The following is a 22,552-nucleotide window of genomic DNA, read 5'->3' on the forward strand; positions in this document are numbered from 1 at the left end:
GGTTCATGTGCTCGCTCTACCGAACTTGCTGGTTCTCCCTGACCCTCAGCTCGGGCTCCGGGCGGCTGTCATTGGTGGGCAGCGCGGAGCGGCAGCTTCTGATTGGTGATGTGGCGCGGCCCCGCCCCGGCCATGCCCAGCAGGCTGCGCTGCGGGCGGTGCCGGGCAGGTCGCGGCCATGGCGGCGGCAGTGTAGCTGGGAGCGGGCGGCGCGGGGCCACCATGATCATCGAGAGCGTAGACGCGCTCAAGTCCTGGCTGGCCAAGCTGCTGGAGCCCATGTGAGTGCGGGCGGGCGGGCCGGGCGCAGCGGCGGACAGCGCTTCCCGCGGGCCGGGCCCGGCCCAGGCGTTACGGCCCTGCCCCCGGCCCGGGCCCGGCGCGCCCGGAGTGCGGGACAGCCCGGGCCCGGGGAGCTGCCGGCGGCCTTCTGTCCTACAGCGTGCAGCGGAGCTCGAGAGGGGCTTGGAGCACAGGTCTGATGAGGAGCAGCTGGGAAGGGGCTCAGCCTGGAGCAAAGGAGGCTCAGGGGGCCCTTGTGGCTCTGCACAGCTCCTGACAGGAGGCGACAGCCAGGGGGCTCAGGCTGTGCTCTGGGGAGCAGGGACAGGAGCAGAGGGAACGGCCTCAGGCTGGGCCAGGGCAGGCTCAGGGTGGGCACAGCAGGAATTTCCCCATGGAAAGGGGGCTCAGGGCAGGCTCAGGGTGGGCACAGCAGGAATTTCCCCATGGAAAGGGTGCTCAGGTGCTGGGAGTGCCCATCGCTGGAGGTGTCCAAGGAAGGACTGGCCGTGGCACTCAGTGCTCTGGGCTGGCGACGAGGTGGGGATAGATTGAATTTGGTGCTCTGAGAACGCTTTTCCAATCTGTGATTCTGTGTGCTCCCAAATACTGCCTCGGCTGTGCTGTCGATTTCAGTCCCAGCTGTGTCATCTCGGAGGAGAGCCAGAGGCTGCTGCAGGAGCTGACAAAACCAGGAATAACGCTGAAACTGTGGGAACTCTGAATTTGCATTCTGCTGCTGCTTGCATTGGGAGTGGGACTGGGATGGAGTCAGCATGGATCCAGGTCGTGTCGTGCATTGTGTGGGCTCTGATAACTGGCTGCAGAGGGGTTGAATTGGTGCTGGTCCCGAGCTCTGCAGTGCCTGAGCACAGCTGGTGCTGGTGCTGGTGGCACAGGCACAGTGAGGGGCCAGTGGGTCTCACCAGGGGAAGCTGCTTGGCCAGACTTGGGACTCCCATGATGTACGACCGAGGCCTGTGGGAAGAGTTTTAAATAGACCTTAGGTCTGCTCACTTGCCATCATTAAGTATTGGGCTTTTGGAAGTCCTTCACAGCTTTCTTTTTCCCTTGTTACAATGGGTTTCTCTGGTGTTTGGTCAAACCCTGCTGAGAGTCTCTAGGCTGGAGCATGACTCTTGCTCCTGTACCTTCACTGCCAGCTCCAGTCAGTGTCCAGCGTTCCTTGGGCATTTGAACTGCTCTGTGCAGTGGGAGGCAGGAAATCAAGGAATTGGCCAGTGGGCCCTGACAGTCACAGACTCTGTAGTGGCACTAGAGTGACAATACAGACTGGCTTGCCTGGAGGAGGGCAGCGACCTTGCGTGCTCCTGTACTGCATGATGGGATGGGGTGCTTGGGAGGGTCTGACACATGGAGGAAGGAAAGGTAATGGTTGTGAAGTGGTAGATAGCTTCCTCTATTTGAAATTGAACATTTATAGTCATTGGGTGAGGGCCCCAGTACATCACACACAGTGAATGCATCACATACAGGTTATTTCTCTGTGTGTGTAGGAATTGTAAAATCTGTCAATTTGTGGTTTCTTTGTTCTTAATTGCTCCATTTACCCTAGCTTTCAGTGGAGGTTGGATGTTGTTGGAGGCTATATGAGAGCAGAGATACTTGATTGCTGCTCATTGAGGATTTTTATTTCTTTCACCTGTTGCCCTCTGCTTGGCTTTTTGCCTTTTGCTCATTTTCTGGATTTTTTTCTTACTTGAGATTATTTGTGGTATATATACTTCAGAATTTTTCCTTCTATTTCCAGAGTTACTGTTCTCAGAAAATATACAATCACCTCTTTAAATGTTCATTAAAAAAAAAAAAGTCTTTTGAGTGTTTTAGGTTTCTGCCCCCATCTGATATCTGGCATCTGCACACTCTGAGAGGCCAAACAAAGAGCTGTAGTTTAGTCACACTCTTACTCTGTTTCATACCTGAGGTGTTCCTAGTAGCTGAATAATGGGATCTAAAGCAATATCCAGTTTAAAGACCAGTGGTGAAGTATCACTGCACACAGTTGGTAACTTTGGTCTTTGTGGACCAGACGCGTGTGAGGGAGCATGAGGAGAGAACCTGGGTCAGTAATTGCTCCCCTGTGGGTGTTGTACCAGCATTCAAGGGTTACTGTGAAATATGGCATGGAGGTGTCCTCGAGGAGGAAACCCCAGCACAGCAGGACAGTCACTGAAGCTGTGCAGAACGTGTCTGTGTGTATATTGAATATGGACCTCTGTGACATCTTCTGAACTCCTTTATAGCAATGTTTTAATTTTTAAACGCAGTTTAATCAGTCCTGGTGCAGTGCCTGCCCTGGCCCGTGCTGTGCTGTGCCTGTGGAGCCACTGGAGGTGTGCTTGCTGGGCCAGGAGGAGGTTCAGCAGCAGTGGGTCTGTCTGGGCAAAGGAGAGGTGCTTTTCCCCCAGCAGAGCTCAGGAGGAGCAGAGAAAGGGGACCTTAGCCAGGTGTGGTTGGGGGGTTCACAAGGCACTAAAGAGTGGGCTGTGGTTGCAGAAAGCCCTTTGCAGGCTGCATGGCCCCAGTGCAGCTGTGCTGGTGCTGCATGTGAGCCTGGCAGCCCAGGGGAGCTGCAGGAGCTCCTAGGGGCTCTGCAGTGCCCGTGCCCCCATGGTGCAGCTGCCAAGCACAGTTCTCTCTCTCACTAGATGTGACGCTGACCCCTCAGCCTTGGCCAACTATGTCGTGGCATTAGTCAAGAAGGACAAGCCCGAGAAGGAGCTGAAAGCTTTCTGTGCTGACCAGCTGGACGTGTTCCTGCAGAAAGGTGTGGTGGCCACGGCTGGCTGGGGGCCTGGGCTCTGGGTGGCAGGAGGGAGGGAGGCACCACTACTGCCTTCAAAATCTTTCTTGGTAGCCATAAATATTCCATACAGAATTTGAAGGAATTGTGTGATGAAAAAAATAATAATCATAAGATGAAGTCCTGCAGCTTGGACTTTTAACAGTGGGTAGGAAGAAATGTTCTTAAATAAAAGCAATTTAATTTAAGGTGTCAATCATGTTGCCAGAAGTTTCTCTGACAGGTGTTTGATAACTTTTGAAAACCCGGTCCATGTTAGTCCTCCAGACTGCTAGGACCTTCACATGTGGCAATTTGCTTCATATCAAGGATTTAAACACTTGAAGGTCTGACACTCACTGGGAAGGTTATTGTGCATTTCTTGTGATGTTGAACTGCTGCTGAGTGTAGCTGATGGAACTTGTGGATAGCTGTGGACTTGCTCCTTGATCACAGGTACCAATCATGCTTGCCCCTTAGAACAGGAGAGTCTCTGTTGCTGTCTGTGATATAACTGAGGAATTTCTTTCTCTAAATGAACAGCCTCAAGTGCCACAAATGTAATTCCAGCTCCTTCAGTGGAGCTAATGCTCATTAATCTGAGGTGCTGCTGCTGCAAGCAGCCCACCTGGCTGACTGTTTTCAGAGTCTTCTCTGGTAAATGAAGCATGCACTTAAATGCAAATGTAACAGTATTTTCTTGTGTTCTTTATCCTCAGAAACTTCAGGGTTTGTAGATAAACTCTTTGAAAGTTTGTACACCAAAAGTTACCTTCCTTCTGCTGAGCCCACAAAGGCAGAGGCAAAGCCTGCAGGGCAAGAGAAAGAAGAAGTCAAGGAGGAGGTAATGTTATTTATTCTGCATGCCTTTTATTTTCAAATAGCTGTCCTACATTTGTGAGGCAAAATGTGACAGAAAAATGTACTCTATTGTGAATAATGATCTCTGTGTCCAAAGAACTGTGGAAGATGACTATTCAGACAAGAACATTTTATATCCCTTTGTAGAGTCTACCTTTGATTAAGCACTCAGAAATCCTGTTCACAGCTCTGGTAATACCAGTGGATGATTACTTGGAAGGGTTTGAGAGGGGGAAGCTACAAAAACATTCCAAAACATTTCCAATTTTGTATATTCTGTGAGGAATGAAAATTACTTAAAATGTTTTCTGTGATGCTTAAAATCACTGAAAGATGTCAGCCTCTGTATTGTAATAATTGCTTTGGAAATTCAGGTGGGATTGGTTTGCGAAGAGTTTTACCTTGATTTTAAGTTCTGTTGGCACAATTAAAAGCAATCAAAATTTTCAGAGAAAGTGACAAATAATTGCAGAAATTGTCAGTCAGCAAAACACAGGTCAGCCTATACAAATGTAGGTCCTGACTGTGGTTCATCAACTGATTTAAATTAAAGTTGCTTTATACTTTTTCTCCCTTTTCTCTGATGTCCTTTTTTACCCAAGGATGTGATGCAGAGTTGTGACAGCTTATGGAAGTAGCTTTGCTTATGGCAGTTCATAATTTGAACAAGACTTTCACTGTAAGAATTTTCCCCTCTGTTCTCAAAGTACTGCCATAGTTTCTAGAAAGTCCCATAGAACTTCCTTCAGTTGACTTTACCAGTGCTCTGGTGGGGGCAGAGGAGGAAGTTTGAGGGGCTGGAGGGGAGTGGCAATAAGCAAAAGAAGATATCTAGGACAGCTTTGTGGGACAACATTACAGAATTCAGGACATTAATTAGTTACTTTGACATGAGCAAGGCCTTTGTGATGTGTTATGAAGCTTGGTGTATGGTGTGATTCCTGCACACAGAGGCCACAAAATAAACCACACATGGAATCTCAGTGAGGTCAGGGCTGGAGGGGACCCCAGGTGCCGTGTGATACCCCTTGTGCTGGGAGCAGGACTGCAGGTGGAGCTCTCCAGAGCCCTGTCAAGCCAAGTCTTGAGTATTTCTGCCAGTTCTCCCCAGATAATCCTGTTTTGGAAGGATGCAGATAGCCTTCCTTTTGGTTTCAATTGGTAAGAAAAGTCTTTTAAAAATTAGTGCAAGTAAGCTTTTTCCACCAAAATTTACAGTAACTTGTAAGCAGTGTGAAATGGCAGCAGAAATGCTGAATAGGTCGGTGGTTTGCAGTAGTGGTGCAGCTGGCAGACTTCTGAACCTGCTGTAGTGGAGGCCAGCAAGAAATGTGACCAGTTCCATCATGGGAGCAGGTTTTTGCCTTGAAGCAGTTATTTAAAAGGTCAGCCAGTGACTTCTCTACCTGGAGACGTGACTGCAGACTTTGTGTTTAAAGCTTCAGGAAATACCTCACTCGTAGAATTGCTTATGCTAAATAAGGAAGTAGAGTGGAGAGAGATCTTGTCCTTCATGAATCCTGTTTAGAAACAAAACATCGAAGTGGTTTTATTTAGGGGCATCTCTTCTGCAGAAAAAAAAAAAAGCAAGTTTTGAGACCAAAACTCTTTAACAGGCTCTAGTGCTTGATTACTTGTAGTGCTTCAGTACTTGAGTATTGTTTCCTTTGCGTTGCTGTCTGTAACTAGAAGTACATTTTGGTGTAATTTTCTTAATTTAAAAAAGTGATACTCGTCCTTGTTTGGTAGTTGTGTGTTAAACAGAATTTTCAAGAGTCTGTTGAAGAAGAGCGGGAGAGCAGGAAGAAGAAGTATTCCAGTCCCCAGAGGAGCCGTACAGATTCCAGTGAGCAAAGGTTAGCTTTGAGCCACAATGTTAAGAAATTTTTCTGTATTTGCTGTCAATCTTTGACTGTGTTTTTTACCTTGTAGGTAGTGATTTTTGTGAAAAATAGGGATTTTCTCCTTCCTTTGACTGTGACGCATCGTGCATATGCTGATCACGTGCATGAGAAGTCTCCACAAGAAGTTGGCCTCTTGCACAAGAGGCCAAATATTCTTCAAATTACAATTCCTAGGAATGTCATCAGTTCCATTGTTTCCTTGTTATATAAATGAAGAACATTTTTGGGGTCTATATTTTCTGGGGGCAGTTGTTCACACCGTGTCAGCATCACTTCTAAAGCCTGTTCTGGTTTGAGCATCGTAACTGACTCACCTTGCCAGTTCCTACCCCTGCTTTCTACAGACCAGTGAATCAGCTTTAAGATTCAGTAGTTCTCTGTGTAATTTGTGACATTCTGACTGGAGTGTTTCGCTGCCCAAATGGATGGGAAGGGTGAACAGTATCTCTCCCATGTTGCAAGCTCCTTTTTAAATTTTGTTTCTCTTTTCACTGACGTAGTCTACATCTGTTTTTCCTAGAACCAGAGAGAAAAAGCGGGATGATGGGAAGTGGAGGGACTATGACAGGTACTATGATAGGAGTGACTTGTACAGGGAGAAGTCTGGCTGGCGCCGGGGCAGGAGCAAAAGCCGCAGCAAAAGCAGAGGGCTGAGTCGGAGCCGCAGCCGCAGCAGGGGCCGCAGCAAGGACCGGGACGGCAGCAGGAGCGGTGAGTGCCCAGGGTGCTGCTCCAGCACAGCGTCCTGCTGCAGTGACAGCTGGGACTTGTGCATTCTGCATGAGCTAGCAGGCAGGAGATGCCCTTGAGAAGTTGGAGGAAATTCTGATAGCTTTGTGTTCTTGAAATTATTAATTAAGATGCTGTTCTTCAGAGTAGGACAATTAAGGGGTTTGTTTTCTTCTTTGCTAACCTCTTAATTTATCCACAGGTGTATTCCTGTAGATAGCAGTAGCTCATATTTTTGTGCTGTGTGTTCTGACAAAGCTGTTGGTTTTGTTCTTTGTTCCTCTTAAGGACTGAACTTTTTGCAAAGCAGTGTTTCCCTCTTTCATTTTGTTACTGTGTATTTTTTAGAGAAGGCTTCTTTGCAGTTGCAGGTGGTTACCATATGATTGTTCTTTTAGGGCTAGTTCAGGTCTGTCGGAAAAGTAAGTGGCACAGATTACAGCATTCCACGCACCTTGAGACCGCGTTAGTTAAGGGCAGAGGTAGGTTTGTTGTTTCAGGCTTTTGCCCTTCTTTCTCCTTTAAAAGAGAGCTGTAAGTCAGCGTGAAATAAGTAGTAGAGGAATGAATGTGCATTTCGCAAAGAAAACTTGGATATTTCTGAAGTTAAACCCCTGTTTGCATTATATTTAGTTATTACTCCATTGGTAAGACCAAGCTCCTTCTAGAACAGTTCAATGTGCTGAGTATTTCAGAGAAGTTGTTATTGTCTCTTGCTCATGGCTCTCATGTACAGAGCAAAACATGAAGGCTGTACTCAGCTTTATTTTTTTTTTTAAACAGAGCACCGAGACAGAGAGAGATCAAAATACAAGAGTGAAAAAAATGATGTTGAAAGCTCATATAATCCGGTGTCCGCGACTCCCAGTAAATCCTCTGAACAGTATTCCTCTGCACAAGCTATTCCCAGTGCTGTAACTGTAGTTGCACCTGCGCACCACCTTGAAGGCACCACAGAGAGCTGGTCAAATTACTTCAACAATCACAGTAATCCCAGTTCATTTGGCAGAAACCCTCCTCCTAAAAGAAGATGTCAAGACTATGATGGTAAGGCAGTTTCATGCCTTATTTCAATGTTTATGTGACTTTATTTTTAGGTATTCACTGAATGTGAGCAGCAAGTCATGCTGCAGCAGCATGTGATGTGTACCTTGTATGTAACAGATGCAGAGATGCCCTTTGTTGTACTGGAGAAATAACTAATCTTACCACAAGCAGTTTGCGTATGCTGTGGCAGTTGCTGGATAGGAACATATGGAGTTGTTTCGCAGTTCTCTATGTGCTAGACAAATACCTCAACCACTGGCAGTCCTGGTGCAGATTGCAGTGTGTGTATGTTTAAAATAAGCCACAGTACTTCTGACTTTTTTTCCATGGCTTTTATGATGAATGCATGTAAGTTTGTATGCTTTTATGAAAGATTGTTCTAATTTCAATTATTTTGTGAAACTTTACCTTACAATATAATAATGTATCAGTGGATGCATGTTTTCTTTGGTAAGAAATTCCATGAGAACCTGAAATGTTACAAATGATGAGAACTACAGCGTGTGTTTTCTAACATGCGTTGAAATGTCATGTTTTGCAGAGCGAGGCTATTGTGTCCTGGGTGATCTCTGCCAGTTTGATCACGGAAACGATCCTTTGGTGGTAGATGAAGTCTCCTTGCCCAGCATGATCCCGTTCCCACCACCGCCGCCGGGGCTGCCGCCACCGCCGGGACTGCTGCTGCCGCCGCTGCCGGGGCCGGTGCGCGGGCTGCGCCTGCCGGTGCCGCAGCCGCACCCGCAGCCCCCGCCGCCCGTCGTGCTGCCCGTCCCGCGTGAGTCACGGCGGGGATCCGCTGCAGCTCCTCGGCTGGCAGCGTGCTGTGAGGAGCAGTGCCCAGAGCTGCAGCTCCCCAAAGCTGCAACTCCTTGGCTAGCAGTGTGCTGTCCAGAGCAGTGCCCAAAAATTCTGAATATCTGGCAAACCATGATGTTCCAAGCCCTGCAAACTGAATTAAATTGGACAGAGGAGTGGAGCTGGGGATCTTTCAGCTCACCTCAGTGGTAGTTGGTGATTGGATTGGTCACTGACACTTACTAGCCAGGTTTTTCCCTGCTGTAATGCAAGAAATGTTGTGATTCGGTTTCCTAGAGGTTCTAATAAAGATCTAGTGTTGGTGCTACATTATCTACCACTAGAAGGCAATACATTATTGGCACATTTAAGAGCATTCTTAGCTCAGCAGTGATCTGAGATGTTGAGCTTTTTGTGTTACCCTACTGCATCTTATGAACTCTGTGAAGAAATAGCATATTAGGGGCATGCTTACTCTGTTTCAGTGTCTATTCCAGGGACAAAATAAATGCTGTGATAATTGTGTCCAATAGGAGCAATTTTGGGATGAGGAATAATTTGATACAGGATTAACCCTAAACTTTGCATGAAGCCTTTAGCAGGCAGAAGTGACTTGCTGTGAGAGAACAGACAGTGCTCAGGATGGGCTGTGTGGTGTCACTTGTGGTCCTTTTTGATCATACAGTCAGTAGCATTGTCTGTATGGTACTGGGGAAACAAAAGCACAACCAGCTAGAGAAATTCCTTGTCTGGGAATGCCTCTTGCCCTGCAGTTCTTATTTCAGAACTGTGGTCTGAATGCTGCTGAAATGATCTCTTGCTCTGAGCAAGCCTTGTCTCTCCATGGTAGAGCTGAGCGAGGAGCTGCTGTGGTTAAGGCATCTCTAGCACTAACAAACCACTGGGGAAGAAAAGACACTTCTTTCTTTTCCCTTAAAGCTTTGTCTCTCCTGAGAAAAAGAAAAGGTGTTGGAATCAGAGAGCTTACCTGAACAGGCTTCTCGATTTACTGTTGCTGTAGTGGAACTGGACATATTTGCCACCCTGACCTTGCTCAAAGCAAGGCATAAACACAGCACTGAGTTGTTGGCACGTTGTGCCTTTGAGCTGTCAGTGTGTGATGTGTTGTGTGCTGTTGTTGCAGGCCCACCTTTAACACAGTCCAGCCTCATCAACAGTCGTGACCCGCCGGGGACAAGCGCAGTGCCCAGCCTTGCACCCGTGGGAGCAAGGCTGCCTCCTCCTCTGCCTCAGAACCTGCTCTATACAGTGTCAGAACGTAAGCAAATGCCTTTGGCCTCAGTCTGTTTGATGGAAACATTTTACATTTTCTCTGTTGATGTGTGATTAGAGGTTATGATCTGTCTTCCTCCAATTTATAGTAATCTAAAAAGAAGTCTGATGGCTCTCCCTGGCTCAGCCCATCATCCGTTCTGGGATGGAGTGGCAGCAGTGCCCTGGTCTGAGGAGGAGCACTGTGGGGAGCTCTGGGTTTCATGTGCTTGCAGCAATCCAATTGTTGTATAAGAAATGTTCCTTTCATCTTCAAGCCATTCAGTAGTATATTAGTAGGTGAAACATGGATCTGCAAACCTGTAATTGCTGTTTAACTTAGGTTTTATTCCTCTCCACTTCGGACTAATACAGATGAGAGCTATTTTTTCTAACTATATGTCACAATAGTCTGTACAGTCTTCATAGACATCAGTGCTTTTTCTGTTCTTTTTCCAGAATCACCCTGATTCTAGCTTTCTAAAGGCTGTTAGCTTTCACTGGACATGTCCCTCTTCCTTAACTGAGCTCAAAATTTTTAAAAGTATCTTTTCACAAGGGAAAAATATAGCAAAATACCTGGAAAGTCCTAGATTGCTCAATTTAAATGCAACAAAATTAATTTCTTTGATAATTAAAGGATTAATGTCATTCCCATGTTCTCTATGACCAAAATAGATAATTAAATGTCATCTTTTATAATATTCTCATCTGGGGTTTTTTAAAATAAATATTCTGGATTTTATTCAAAGAGGGGATATAGTTCAGTTCATGATCCATGTCATTTTATTTGTAACTTCTGTGCTTTTCAGAACTTGAGACACTCAGATTTCTTATTAGATAACCTCTTCAGTTATCCCCAAGTCCTGCTGAGTGTTCAGGTGTCACCATCTGATCCTTTCAGCTCCAGAACTTCTAATGGCTGATTCTGCCTCTGGGATGCTCACAGGGCTTCACAGTAATTCTGTTCTCCAGAACCTCTGTGGAGATTCTCATGTCCTGTTCTTGGGCTGTTGTGGTAACAGCTGCTGGTCGCCCTCTTGCAGTCAATCATGTTCTAAATAAGGGAAGAGGAGCTTGTAGTTCTGCTCCTTCAAGGTTAGAGAAAGTTCTTGTTTTACAGTGTCAGGCTCTGCTCTCAATGTGGATATTGTGGGGCATCTGATTTTAACTGTACAGTTGTCTTTGTTGCTGCAGAATAAGGAGCTGAGATTTTTGAGGCATTCATGTTTATCAGGTTCCCTTGTGCAGGCGTTTGTTCTGTTCCTGTGGAGGCTCTTCACAGACTTCATTCATTCCAGTTCTTGTACAGCTTTTCCTTTTTAAGGTTAAAAAATGTGTTATCCTCAGTTTGGACCTTGGGCTGGAGGAGAAGTAGGAGTCAATTGTCATCTTGTATTCTTGTGGTGACCACTTCTAATGGAAATAATCATTAGTGCTTTACCTAAGCTAGGCAGGTGATCTCACTCTTGCATAAAGAGAGTTCAGTAGGTAAGTATTGGTTCCATTGCCTCATTTCTCAGCTTTCTTTGAAATCATTTAACTATGTTCTTCACCTAAAATTATTTTCTGAAGAGACCCAGACTGTTGGGCAGCAAAGGCTGAAAATTTCTTTGCATCTTAGACTCTACAGTATAAATGCTGAAACCAAAACACTGCCAGACGTTGTGCACGCTGTCACACAGACACCTCAGGCTTTCCAGGCAGTGGATCAGCAGTGCTCTGTATTGTGACCTGTGTGCTTTGGACCAACAGTACCAGAATAAAAACCAAAAGAGAATGTGTTTAGATAGGCTAGGCCTGGATTCCAGGTGAGGGTTTGCAATGGCTGCACAGGTTGGCTGTACCACCTCTTCTCTTCATCCAAGACAGTTTCTGACTCTTGGACATCTGTGCACTTCCTTGAAGGAAAACTAACCCCGAGTCTTAAACTCACTTGAAAAATTCTGTCGTTTCTCTCCTTTTTTTGTAGATACATATGAGCCAGATGGCTATAACCCTGAAGCTCCTAGTATTACCAGTGCTGGTAGATCTCAGTATCGGCAGTTCTTTACAAGAGCACAAATGCAGCGTCCAAATCTAATTGGCCTAACATCTGGGGAGATGGATACAAACCCTCGAGGTAGGAAGGGTTCTGGTCATTGCTGTTGCTATTTTTGTCCAAGACCATCAACACTTTTTTCCTCTTTTCAGGATGAAAGCACTAGTTTTTCTCACTGATCTAGTGTTTCAGAGCTTTTTTTTTTTTTTACATTTCTGCCTTTTTTAAGTGCTGACATGCCCATATTAAAGTCAAAGTAGCCTTTTTGATTAAAAATAACCACTTGCTTGGGAATGCTACAAGGGTTTTGTTGGTTGGTTGGGGTTTTATTCCTCTTAAACCTGTGAAGGTATTTTCCAGGTACTGGTAGCTCCTAGAAAGAAAAATGGTGCCTAAAGGTGGATTTAGCAGCACAGTCTGCAGACTGCTTTTGATCAGCCAAGGGCACAGAGGTGATGATCCAAGCTCCTTGCCTTGGCTGTTGTGATGGTAGTGAAGAAGGGAGCTGCCATGGCATGTTTTGGTGCTTCATGCTCTGACTCTGTCAGCCAGGTGTTCTCTCTGAAATGAACATCACAGGTATCATTTCAATTTCCCAGCTCCTGGGAATCCCAGTCTGTACTTACATAATTCCTAGCCCCTGCCTGAATGGATGTGGCTGCTGTCTCTTAGTGGTGATGTGCACACAGCATCTTTTAGGGAAGGGCACAGGTCAAGGCTCTTCGAAGTTGAGTTGTAGTAGCAAAACTTCCTTTCTCCCTTGCATTCTCCTGCCCTGACTCTTAAAACCGTAGATGTTAAGTTTTGGGTTTTATTGTTCTACTTCAGTATTTCTTACTCAGTAGATAACAAAGATTTTTTTTTTACCCAAGTATTTCCTTCCAATGATTCATCTTTTAAGGAATATGGCTAAATATTATTGCAAAAATTGCTGTTGCTGTTTGCGTCTTAATGACTGTCACAGAGGCAGGGTTGGGGCTTCATTGAGAGCCCATCCCAGGGGTAAGGCAGGGATGAGTGCTCAGTGGTAGGGCCTCACTCAACATGTTTTACTGTCTTTATCACAGGTGTGAAAGGTTTGCTCTCAGATCATCCTCCAAAGTGAGGATGCCATGCCCAAAATGCCCAGTCTCTGTTCTCACCAGTGTAACCAGAAGTTGCTGTGTAGCTCAGACTTCTTTTTAGGGGTTGAATATTTGGCATTCACAGGAGACTAACACAAAGGGCATAATCTTGAAAAGGTTGCAAATAAATTTCTAGCAAACTTTGTGTTGGTAAAATTTGCTTCAAACTTTAAATCTAATGTCTTAAAAGAGTGTAATAGTTATGCTTAGTTAACAGTTTGTTCCCGAAACCTGGCTGGAGGGCTGGCAGTGGGATAGCAGTGGAAAGAACGGGTTCTTGGTTGCTTTTGCTCTGTCAAGGGTTCCTACAGGGCAAGCTGGTTATTAATTCAGCCCCTGCCCATTGCAGAGCTCTGACTTAAAGCCTGGGGATCCACCCGTGGGTTCTTTTCCTCCTTTTCTGTTTTGTTGGGATTTGGGGTTTTCTCTTTTCTTTCTCTCCCTTTCCTGCAGAATCTGAGTTTTTAATACCTGAAAAATGAAATTTTAGCTTTGTTTCTTCAAGCTAGTACCAGCCTTAAAGGTCAAAACCCATCCCTCCCAGCTGGACCATGTGTGTTTCTCTCAGGATGTTTAGTTAGGCTAGGGAATGATTTTGTTCGGAAACAAAACTAACCAATTTGATAAAGTCATCCTGATGTTTATGTTTTTTAATCTCAGTTTTGTTTTGCTGTTTGAAAGCTTTTCCATGTGTGGTGGAATAACACAGGCCTTTTTCCTTCCCTCCAGCTGCCAACATTATCATCCAAACTGAACCTCCCATTCCCATTACAAATAACAGCAGCAATGTCACTAGAGTTGTCCTGGAACCAGACAGCAGGAAGAGATCTCCAAGCAGCATGGAGTGTCCACCATTGAAGAAACCCTGGTTGGGAAAGTAAGAGTTAGCTACAGATGTTAATTCAAATGTACTAGATTGCTGTCAGTGCTGTGAAGATTGCTACTCGCCAGTCTCTGTCATTTGGGATGGTTGGGTCACAAAGTCTGTGTCCCCATAAGATGGAGACTGAACATGGCGTCAGGGGAAGCTCTGTTTTGTTAGTGGCTAGAGGGTGTACTCTTTAGAGGAAAAATGCAATTTAGATGTATGCTAACATTTGCTGCCTTAATTAGGCACTTTTGTACTTATCTGAACTCTTCCTGTTCTCCTTTTCTCTAGGCAAGTGAATAACAATCAGAATAAGCCAGGATTTTTGAAGAAGAATCAGTATACTAATACAAAATTAGAAGTTCGAAAAATTCCACCAGAATTGAACAACATTACACAGCTCAACGAACACTTCAGCAAATTTGGAACTATTGTAAACATTCAGGTAAAAAAACAGTCACTTTTATGTCTGTGTGTGGATATTTTATTTTCCCTGAAGCCTGCTTGAATACTGCATAGTTTCATTGAGAAATCTTTGTGGAGACAAACTGGGAGAGGAGGTAATCAAGTTCAGAGAAACCTTTGCTTGGTTTACTGTGTGTTATTTTCTTAGTACTGTAAAACATATTGGTTTTAGCCTTCATGATGACTAATTGCATTTGAAAGGCTGGCAGATTTACCGGTGTCTAAACCAACTCAGGTTTTTGAGCAACTTGTGTATAACTTTTGAAAGAGATGATCTGACAGTTTGTCTTATATGATGGTCATTCATCTATTTATTTGAAGGTGTATAGACTTTGCTGCAAGTACATGTAAAATTTGCCAAAAGCTACTTTGCTTTAATTACATAGTGTCTTACCAGAGTTTGGAGCTGTTAATACAGTGGATACTCAACTCATCATTGCACATTATTTGTAGATGGGTTTGCTGATGATTGAAATGTTTTCTTCCTTGAGAAATAACGCATTTGTGACCTTTTGCTTTAGGTGGCTTTCCAGAACGATCCCGAAGCTGCTCTCATTCAGTACTTGACCAACGACGAGGCGAGGAAGGCCATTTCCAGCACGGAGGCAGTACTGAGCAATCGGTTCATCCGGGTGCTGTGGCACAGGGAGAGCGAGCAGCAGCCCCCGGCGCTGCAGCAGCCGCAGCCGCCGCCCGCCCCGCAGGCGCTGCAGCACCTGCAGCAGCAGCAGGCGCTGGCCGCGCCGCCCGCCGTCACCGTGCACAGCAGCCTGGCCAAGGTGCGTGCTGTCCGGGGCTCAGCAGCCTTCCCAAGGGGCTGTGCTGCAGACAAGCGCAGTGTCTGAGCTTGATGTTTTCATGTCTGTGCGTACACAGGTGATGAACAAACCCCTGGCATCTGGTGCCTACGTCCTTAACAAAGTCCCGGTGAAAAGGCGCCTTGGAGCTGCGGGTGGGAGCCAGCCTGAGCTCAGCCAGCCCGGGGCTGGCGTGGAGGAGTCTCAGGTATGTCGGAGTGGACCATGGTCATGCTCTCAGGTACAGCTGTAGCTTGTCAGCCAGGAAAGAACAAGCAGAGAGAACTTGTGTGTTGTTCTGTTTCTTTTCAGTAATGCTTTGTGCAGCCATGGTCAGTCACTTCTTCCTCGTTTCATCAACTGTTTATATGGAATAGGGACAATGACTTTAGGAACTATCAACTACAACACTAGCAGTATTGTAAATAGCATAAAATATTATTAGCAGTGCTTGATCTGACAATCTGTAAGACCAGCCTTTTGTTGACAAATCTAATGGCTCTCCCAGTAATTTTTGAGCTTTCACTGTGCTTTAACAGCCGTGCTAGAAGCTTAGAGAGTATTTGTACCCAGAGTTCAAGCCAATAAGTGTTCAATTCACACTGATACCATAGTGCAGCATGTGTTTTGGGCCATGGGGAAGGAAGAAAGGAAAGGAAGTATGGAGTGGCTTTTGCTGCCTTACTTGATCAGAAAGGGGGATGTTGGGCTGCGACTGCAGAGCTGAAACTAAGGCATGGGCTGCTCATCACCTTCAGTGGTGTCCTGGTGGGAATCAGGATGCAAAAGGAGTCTGCCATGGAGCAGGAAAGGATTTCCTTTTCAGAAATCCTTTTAACTGGACTGATATCTTTATCCATGTGTTTTAATTGCCTTGGTTGTTCTGCCTCCTTGCACAAATCTGAACATCTGAGTTGAGGTTGCAGGGAACATGATCTGCTGAAGTTCCCTGCTGGTATATCATGGTCACTTTGGAATATTCCATATTTTACTGGGTGTTTTTTACTATTTCAGATATTTCCTGCTTCCACAAGCCACTCAAAAATGGTTTACAGTTCTCCAAACTTGAAGACAACTCTGAAGTCTGGTGCAGGGTCTAAGCCTCATGACGTGCAAGAAGCCCTTAAAAAAAAACAGGTACTTAATGCTTGATGGCTGCCTGACAGTGTAAGGAACAAAGTGCTTTGAATGCAAGGTTTGACGGGCACCTGAAACCTCAACCAGTCCTCAACAGCTTTATATGTGGGTGTGGAGCTGGCCCTTGTTACGGGGTGGTCTTGCAAACACACCTGGGGTAATTGTGTGGAGTGTCCTTTTGGGTTGTCTTGATGCTCTTGGCCATGTTGGGTTTTCTGAGTTTGCTTGGGGTTTTCTGGATTTAATCTCTGCAGGTGTGAGACACTTGCAGGACAGTGCACACCGTATGTTTCTTAAGAGGTCTCTGAAAGGGGAAAATGTTAGTAAAGTACCTTGCAGCAGGAAATGAGGATGTTATTTATTTTTTTTTTTTATTGGATCAGCTGCACTTCATACTTGTGCTTTTTGCAGACAGTACTTTTGGTTGTGGATTTCACTTCCATAGCCTGAAGGGGACAATATGATCCCTTTGAGTACATACATGACCTCTATGAGTGCATACAATGCTAGGCTGCTTTGTACTGATGGAAAGAGTTTTCTCCTCTCATAGGAGGCAATGAAACTCCAGCAAGATATGAGGAAAAAGAAGCAGGAGATGTTAGAAAAACAAATAGAATGCCAGAAGGTAAGTCTGGGATGTGGCTAATAAATACATTCTGATTTTGTACATACCTGTCTGTTGAGGGCTGTTTTTCCTGGAATTTTATGTTCCTGTTCTTTTATTATTGTATAGATGTTGATATCCAAGCTGGAGAAAAACAAGGCCATGAAACCAGAAGAGAGAGCAGAAATTATGAAGACTTTAAAGGAACTAACAGGAAAAATATCTCAGTTAAAGGATGAATTAAAAACTTCATCTACAACCTCCACACCATCTAAATTGAAGTCCAAAACAGAGGTATTTCTTGTGCAACACACTTGCCTCCTTGGTTTTTGTAACTGTTTCTATTAATGTGTCTTAAAAATGCAACAGCATTAGATCAAAACACTTGCAAGCAGCATTTTAATGTGAGTGATAACCATGGACAAACATGCCATGGTTGAAGGAACTCCATGACCTAGTTTTGCTTGTAGCTCATTCATGTTTGTTCCAGTTCTAAAGCAGAGAATTCTGGGCCCTTCAAAAAATAGGGGCACCACACGCACACAGAGGCAATTAAAACAAAACTGAATTGAGAGAAAAGTATGGCTATTGTGTCCTGATCTGTCTGTATCATTTGTATGAATGTACTGCTGAAGTGGAATAAAATATTACAACTGTGCCTTACAGTTCTGCCCTTTCCTTCTGTTTTCTGTTCCCCCCTTTTTCTGCTAGGCACAGAAGGAGCTGTTGGATGCAGAGCTGGACTTCCATAAGAGACTGTCCTCTGGAGAGGACACGACCGAGCTGCGCAAAAAGCTCAATCAGTTACAAGTGGAGGTGAGCTGCTCTGGCTGCTGCTGTTAGTGAGTTTGTGGCTGCTGGGTCTGTCACTGCTCTCACTGGGGCTGTGTTCCTTCCCCAGGCTGCCCGCTTAGGCATCCTGCCTGCTGGCCGAGGGAAGGCGGTGGCAGCCCCGGGCCGGGGCCGGGGCCGGGGCCGCGGGGGCAGAGGCCGGGGCGTGCTGAACCACATGGTGGTGGATCACCGGCCCAAGGCCCTCACCGTGGGAGGCTTCGTGGAGGAGGAGAAGGATGAATTGTTACAGCACTTTTCTGTAAGTGTGGCCTGTAAATTAATGCACGTTTCCTTTACTGCTGTAAAATCAAGCTTGTCTTAGAATAGCAATAAATCTGAGCTTTTGCCCAAAAATACAACTGCTACAATAGTGATGGCTGATGCAGCTGGGAGTCCTCTGGCTCTCACTTTTCTGTCCAAAAAATCAGATTTCAGTAACTACAATTGTACCATGATTATGGAAGTGGAGGAGAACATTACTGCTGGTCCTAATGAACTTTTCCTCACAGAAATTTGGAGATATTGAAGATCTTCAGGAAGAGGATTCCCCATTAAGTGTTGTTGTAACTTTTAAGTCCCGCTCAGAAGCTGAGAATGTAAGTAGACTGATGGGTATATTTTTTCACATATCTAAAATAAGAGTTTTTTAACTACTTTTGTCTACCTTTGTATTTTAAAATAATTTCAGAGGCTTTGATCCCCCAGTTTGAGCTTGATAGTGCTTGGTGCTGCTGCAGGTAGTGCTGCTGAAGGGGAAGTACCTTCTGGTGGTCTGAGCAGTGACACAGGGCTTTCCCTGACAAAGCTGCCTGTCCCTGGCGGTTCAGGGCTCTGCTCATCCTCTCACTGCTGGGGCAGCAGCAGGATTTGGCAGATTTGGGTGTGGCTGAAGTTACTCTTGGAACACTGAAGTGGGTGATTGTGATTTATATATTTGAGATCTTCAAATATGCCTCTGACCCACATGCTGTGGGGTCTGGCTGTTGCTGATGTTAGAAGTTCTTTGCTTGGTCCTTTCTCTGAAAATCTGTGCGTTTGAACTCGACTCAGGCTGCTAACCAGGGATCCCGCTTCAAGGACCGGCGGCTCCAGATCTCGTGGCACAAACCCAAGGTACCCTCTGTGTCCACAGAAGTCGAGGAAGAGGAGCCCAAGGAAGAGGTATGGAAATTTCTTAATAACCTGGTCATTCTTGCTGGTATCTAATAGCTGAGAGCTCTTAGCATACAGTTTCCTGTGTGCTGAAGAAACTTTGTAATTTTTTACAAACCAGGAACTGAACTGGTTTTGAATAGTCAGGTACACTTCCCACATTTTAAAACAGAGAAAATGGCGGGGAAGAAAAGACACTTTGTGGATGGGCTGTTAATTTGTCAGTGATGTAAACAAGCCTCAGGTTCTGTATGTGCAGGCTGCAAAGCCTTTTGCTTCTCACTCTTCATGCTCTACTCTAGGAGAAGTTGTGTGTTCTTCCCTGTAATTCACCTTAACATCTTAAGCTTTTAAAGGTTATTTTGTTGTAGCATTTAACAAACCTTGTTTGGGAGAGGGTGAGTGGTGGTTTATTCCTGCTTCCTCTGAAGCTTTGCTCTCTTTCCTGGCACAAGGCTGCTGTTCTTCCCCTAACCTGTTTGGATGTAACTGTGTGAGTTTGAGAGAGACACGCTGACACCCACACCAGGCACCAGCGCAGCTGTGAGCTGGGGTGTGTCCCTGGGCAGAGCTTGCAGCTTGTGTCTGAAAGTTCATTTTTTTCTTCCTCCAGGAGACTGAAACCTCAGATTTATTTTTGCACGAAGATGATGATGATGATGATGAAGATGAGGATGAATCCCGTTCTTGGAGAAGATGAAACTTGATGTTCGAAATGTATAATTTTAGGAATATAGTTCAAACTACATCTTTTAAACGTTTATTTAAGGAAGTTGATGAGCCAAAAAGAGCTTTACTTTCTTTTCAAACCACAAAATTTACCGTGAGCAGTTTGGTATGAAAACATTTGGGACACAGAGCTGTGAGACTGAGCTAGCCAAAGGCCCAGGAACTTCTTAGAGGATTATCAAGCTCACCAGGGTGGTGATTTTTTTCTATTTAAGAAGGATAAAAAGGGGGGAGGGGGTTGGAAATCAGTATTTTCTTTTCCTCTTTTTGTGTCACCTGTATTACCTTGTTTTGGGTTTTTTATAATGTGATTGGTTTGTTAGTTTATAATTGAAAAGATATTACAGGTTTTATTTAGCAATATTATGAGGTTAGGGGAAAGACAAACTTTCATTAAATATTATGAAAGAAAAACTGGCCTCATTTGCTCGTTGAAAAAAGGGAGCATTTTATTTCCTGTGGAGTCTCATGTTGTAGGAATTATTTGTGGTTAGATTCTTAAATCATTTACTTCAGTATGTGTGACAGCCACACTATCTCTTTGTTGTGCTGCTTTTTGTGAGAGGAGGTGGAAGAAACAATTTAACAGGATATTGTTATAACATTGTCCAGTTCACTCTGTTTCTCCAAATTCTGCTTCACAGAAACCATCAGCAGGAGCACACACTGGAGTGGATTTTCACTCCTTGATTTCCTTCTGTCATTTCAGTATAAGGCTCAGTGTAGGTCAGGCTGTTTATTGCATTTCAGTATTTGTGAGCAAGAATGGAAGGAGTTCCAGTCTTCCTCAAAAACAGCTGCACTGGCCCCTGTCTCCCAGCCAGGAGCAACTCTCCTCTGGCTGTTCCCAGCTGTGTTCCAGGCAGAGCCCTGGGGTTCAGAGCAGGGTGGGTTAGAGCAGGGTGGGGTTCAGCCCACAGGACTGGGGTGTCCTGCTTAGCCAGCCCCACAGCAGGGTCTGGTGTCCCAGGGCTGCTCAGAGCTGGCTGTGCACTGGGTGTCCCTGTGTCCCCTCTCAGTGCCTCTGTGCTGTCCCTGTGACCCAGCAGGGTGTGTGCTGGCTCTGGGCTCTGTGCCTTGGGGCTGGGACACCCAGCAGCACCTGCCCCGACTGCCCCCTTGCCCAGGCCACTCCTCGACCCCACTTTTGTGCATTTGCACACAAAATCAGCACCGTGGCCGTGCACAGCACTCCTCTCTCTTGAATGGCTGCCAGTGTAGGCCCCGTAACTCCTGGCTGAGGGACAGCATCTACCAACCCCTCTGCCTGCCTGTGGCTCTGAGTGTGGCCAGGGCAGGTGCTGAGCACCCTTTGGGCTCAGCCCTGCTGACTCTGTCCTTGTGCTCTGGTGAGGTATCCAACTTGTGTCATGTCCTGTTTCTTGTCAACTGAAGGGGATGTCTCCAGTGTTCTGTCTCTTTCCAAACCTCTCCTCTTCCTAGAATTAGGACTGCCTTGCTAAGGCTGAGACTAAATTCCAGGAGTGAAGAATTGGAGGAGAAACCCACCCCATGAACTTACAAGAATGTCTTGCTCTTCTCCCATCACCTCCGGGGCTTTTAATGTCTGTGACACAGTGTGTATCTTGAGAAGTCCATTGCAGCAAACATGTCTGAGTCCTGACAACTTAAAAAAGGAGAGAGGGATCAAAAGGATTTATATATTTTTTTGTACAGAGTTTTTTCTTAAACTGTATAATTTTGTAAATATTTTGCTTTTTTGTGTACTAAAATTACCGGCGTATAGATTTCAATAAGAATTGTTGTATTTTTGTATTTGGAAAATGAAATTTACAGTGGATTAATTAAGCTGTAAGAGAAATTGCGATAGCCTTCGACACACACAGAATGGATTCCTTTTCATATGGTTTTAGCTCTAAGTGACACTGGGGTGGCACCTGTGTCAGGTGAGGGAGCGAGGGCCATCTCTGAGAGCTGCATCCCATTGCAGTTTGCCCTCAGTGCCCCTGCCAGGTGCCACCGTGCCAGGTGCCACCCCAGGGCTGGCAGAGCCCCAGCCTGGCTGTGCCTGGAGCAGAGGAGGAGGAGGAGAGGAGCTCTGTGACACTGGTCTGCCTTCTGCCAAAGCTTATGCACCCCCCTGTATTTCAGGGCATGCTGGGCCTGTCTGGGGGTGGTTTGGCTTGGATTTCTGTGTTTCCAGAGGCAGCAGGGCAGGACAGCTGAGTTCATTTCATGGTGATGCTTTACTGGGAAATTCACCTATATACCTTGGGCAAAACAGCCCTCGGGGGTACCTGTGTGCCCCAGCCATGTGTACCAGCCTGAGCTGGGGCCAGACACTGAAGGATGAGGGGATGGGGAAAGGAAGTCACTGCAAAGAATTCCCTCCCTTTCTGTGCTGAGTTAACCTGAGCAAAAATAAAAAAAAAAACACCTCTAATACAGAGCCAGGCACCTGCTTAGGAAAGCACCACTTAGCAAAATCATGTGAAAAGGAACAAAGCTCCTCTTGGTGTATAGTAACCTTGTACTATAGTTTTTACAGATTGTGAACTTGTGTAATAGGATAATAGCAGATATTGTTGAATTTCTAATTGTTTACACATTAAAATTCATATATGTAATGTTTGTTTTATTGATTACAAGCCAAATTTCTAAGATGCATGTTGACTTTTTTTGCAATAAAGTTATAGTATGGAATGGTTCAAGATTTAGAAAAGACGAAATTCTAACTGAAATAAATTGGAAGGAGAACCATTCAAAAAAATGACAACTCTCAGAAAAAGAGCATTATCACTTCTTTGGGGGGAAGTGGGTGTGTGGAGGGGGATTCCTGTGTGTGTAATGTGTGTGCAGGTTTGGTTTAGGTCAGAGCTGAGAGAGAAATCTTCCAAGTGCCCCAGTGCTCTGGAGCAGAGTGCATTAAGCAGGTGAATGTGTGTGGGAGGAGATGGGGGCCAGTCAAGGCTGTTGGGCAGCTGTGGGGGGCTCAGTTTAACAGCAGCTGGAGGAAGCTGTACAGCCTGGGCTGGGTTCCCAGTTCCTTCCAGGTTTGCGGTGTTGTGTTGGACACAAATCCTGGCAGGACGCACCTGCCAGTTCTGGCTCCTTTGTAGATTGGGGTGAAAACCAATGTGCTCTATT

The 22,552-nt window shown here is 45.5% G+C and overlaps 1 protein-coding gene across 3 annotated transcripts; it reads left to right on the plus strand.

Annotated features, from left to right (window-relative positions):
• The first annotated feature begins 169 nt into the window (after window positions 1–169).
• On the plus strand, window positions 170–22,116 carry RBM27 (RNA binding motif protein 27). 3 transcript variants are annotated; one of them, XM_063169120.1, is made up of 22 exons: window positions 170–281; window positions 2,952–3,070; window positions 3,805–3,929; window positions 5,696–5,802; window positions 6,371–6,561; window positions 6,978–7,061; window positions 7,363–7,626; window positions 8,168–8,401; window positions 9,566–9,700; window positions 11,666–11,815; window positions 13,588–13,735; window positions 14,018–14,171; window positions 14,713–14,970; window positions 15,068–15,196; window positions 16,003–16,125; window positions 16,676–16,750; window positions 16,859–17,023; window positions 17,441–17,545; window positions 17,631–17,822; window positions 18,073–18,159; window positions 18,614–18,724; window positions 19,329–22,116. In XM_063169120.1, the coding sequence occupies exons 1-22, from the start codon at window positions 223–225 to the stop codon at window positions 19,413–19,415; spliced, it is 3,102 nt and encodes a 1,033-aa protein (XP_063025190.1). In that variant the 5' UTR covers window positions 170–222; the 3' UTR covers window positions 19,416–22,116. The 3 variants fall into 3 exon arrangements, with proteins under 3 accessions (XP_063025190.1, XP_063025192.1, XP_063025191.1); XM_063169122.1 differs by lacking the exon at window positions 11,666–11,815; XM_063169121.1 differs by lacking the exon at window positions 6,978–7,061.
• The last annotated feature ends 436 nt before the right edge of the window (window positions 22,117–22,552 follow it).

The sequence above is a fragment of the Melospiza melodia genome, chromosome 14, assembly GCF_035770615.1.
Source record: "Melospiza melodia melodia isolate bMelMel2 chromosome 14, bMelMel2.pri, whole genome shotgun sequence".
NCBI lineage: Eukaryota > Metazoa > Chordata > Aves > Passeriformes > Passerellidae > Melospiza > Melospiza melodia.